This window comes from Abramis brama, assembly GCF_963993115.1.
Source record: "Abramis brama genome assembly, chromosome: 15".
Classification (NCBI taxonomy): domain Eukaryota; kingdom Metazoa; phylum Chordata; class Actinopteri; order Cypriniformes; family Leuciscidae; genus Abramis; species Abramis brama.
The window spans coordinates 36,542,164-36,544,415 of record NC_139977.1 but is presented as its reverse complement, the minus strand read 5'-3'; the positions used below and the strand labels follow the sequence as shown (position 1 = coordinate 36,544,415).

Sequence of the window (2,252 nt, the reverse complement as noted above, 5' to 3'; positions counted from 1 at the left end):
GAATTGGAGAGGGAGAAGAATACGTGTGTGTTTTCTGCCCCGGTGATCTTGACTTTGAGCTCATTGAGTCTGAGGAGAATCTCTGCAACTCTTCGCTGACTCTGGGATTCTCACTCTGGACTTTTCCTTTATATATATTCAGGGATTTTATTATCAAATCATTCCACATCTCTCTTCTTCTCACAGGTGAGATATATGTTTGGCTTTGAATAGGCTACATAATTTAATGATTAATTTTAGCCTACTTAATTGAAGAGTTTCATTTTCATATATGGATGACTGGATTATTTGCCATTTTATCATACAATGTTTTAATTGCTTAAACATTTGTCTCAGGTTCACAGTTTAGATGATGAAGAAATGCATGAAAACACAACGAGTGAAACATGAATCTTGAGAAGTTCAGACGGAGCAGCTGCAGTGAAAAACACTGTGAGTAGATTAATATCAGTCATTCATATCATCATATTTCATCAGTCAAGATACAAACAAGGAATATTTCAGGCAATCTTCTGCACATCACTAGTGTTTGTGTTAATGATGCAAATGCCATTGAATTTGTCCTTATTTGTAGATTTTACCAGTGGAAACTGGAAATGACTTTTATTACAGAATGAATGCTGATGTTGGTGATTAATGTTGTGGTGAACAATTTCATTCTGATAAGAACAATTCTGACTAACTCAAACCTATCTTGATCTACTGTAATGGTGTATTAAAGGCTTTAAAAGCTGACAAACATTTTACAACAATAACATGAGCTAATCTATATCATCAGTTCAGTCACTGTATTATAATTATGATGATAACGGGTTGTTTTCTTCATTTCCAGTCTCTGTTGATCCAGTCGGAGCTGTAAAGTGTCGTTCTGATGAATCAAATATGATCAAACATGAGGTGAGAAGAGAAAGATCTACTGAACAGATTCAAATGGAGTTTATAAATGAAATCACACATCCAGAAAACTGCTGGAGCCTCAGAAATCACAGATCAGCAGAAAACAAGAAGACTGAGAGAAAAATGGAGGACAGAAATGAGACACAAACCAGTGAATCACCAGAGGAAAGAGGAGAGACACGTGATAGATGTGACAGTATGAAGAGACTAAAGCCAAGATGTGAGTGTTTGATTGAACATAATTTAATCTTTCATCACATTTTAGTCTGTTTTAAATTATCACATAAATGTATAGAACATAATCCCATAAACTCCAAACAACATATATGATGATAATCTAATATGTATATTTCTAGTCTCCTGTGATCCAGACGAGCCTGTAAAGTTTGATTCTGATGTCAAAACTGAGGAGAGATTCTCATCAAACCCTTCATCATCATCATCGTCATCATCTTCATCATCATGTTCACTTCTGGACTCTTTTAATCTCATCTGATCACACACACACACACACACACACACACACACACACACACACACTCATGAACAGTGTATTTCTCAGATTCTCCTGATGATAAACTTCACTGACAACAGTTTCACACCATGGACATTTCATCTTCATCTTCATCTTCATCTTCATCACACACTGACTCGATGCACACAATATTTCGCTGCTCATATATTTAAGACGGAATAATTCTGCATTTCTAGTGCTCATTGTTGACAGCAGTGTTTTCCAGCATGTTTGTGGCGAGCAGGACGAGGCGAGGGCCGTGAGAGAGTTACGGGCCGGTGGTGTGATCACTGATGAGCGACTCCTGTGAGACGCACCGGCCTCGTATCTCTCACGGAGGAGCGACGACACTGGAGATCGAGAGAGGACAGGCCTGGACTTATGCTGTGGTTTTTATGTTTTATTATATGTGACTGCACTCGTCTGTGAGAGGCTGCTGTCTCTTACTTTCGTTTTGTATTCGTTTAATTTATTGTATTAAAGTGTTTGAATGTGCGCCGGTTCCCGCCTCCTTCTTCCCACAGTAATGAAGTTTGCTACAATGTTGATCTACAGGTTTTGTAAACTCAGAGTGGAAGGTTTTGGCTGTTGATCAGTACATCTTTCATAAGCTTTCATACATTTGTGTGTGTGTGTGTGTGTGTGTTTGCTCTTTTACTGTCAGATGTTGGCACACACATCATAAAGATAAAATTTCTTCCACAATTACAAAATGTAAAAATACAATAGAGTTAAATGTATTTAAAACTAAAATTAAAGATCAGCTATGAATACAAATGTATGTAATCCTTGAGATATTTATATAAAGAAACATCATTCAGTCTTAATATTGATTGTGAAA

General features: G+C 36.9%; 1 protein-coding gene across 1 annotated transcript; it reads left to right on the top strand.

Moving 5' to 3' along the window:
- Positions 1-1,906, top strand: LOC311098136 (uncharacterized protein). The gene is made up of 4 exons (XM_084138208.1): positions 1-186; positions 337-432; positions 833-1,117; positions 1,254-1,906. The coding sequence occupies exons 2-4, from the start codon at positions 387-389 to the stop codon at positions 1,391-1,393; spliced, it is 471 nt and encodes a 156-aa protein (XP_083994334.1). The 5' UTR covers positions 1-186; positions 337-386; the 3' UTR covers positions 1,394-1,906.
- The last annotated feature ends 346 nt before the right edge of the window (positions 1,907-2,252 follow it).

Bases quoted from the DNA above. Each gene is read 5' to 3' on its own strand.
- LOC311098136 (XM_084138208.1), top strand. From the start codon at position 387: ATGAATCTTGAGAAGTTCAGACGGAGCAGCTGCAGTGAAAAACACT. The intron at 433-832 runs GTGAGTAGATTA...CTTCATTTCCAG, and splicing joins CAGCTGCAGTGAAAAACACT to TCTCTGTTGATCCAGTCGGA. The intron at 1,118-1,253 runs GTGAGTGTTTGA...GTATATTTCTAG, and splicing joins GAAGAGACTAAAGCCAAGAT to TCTCCTGTGATCCAGACGAG.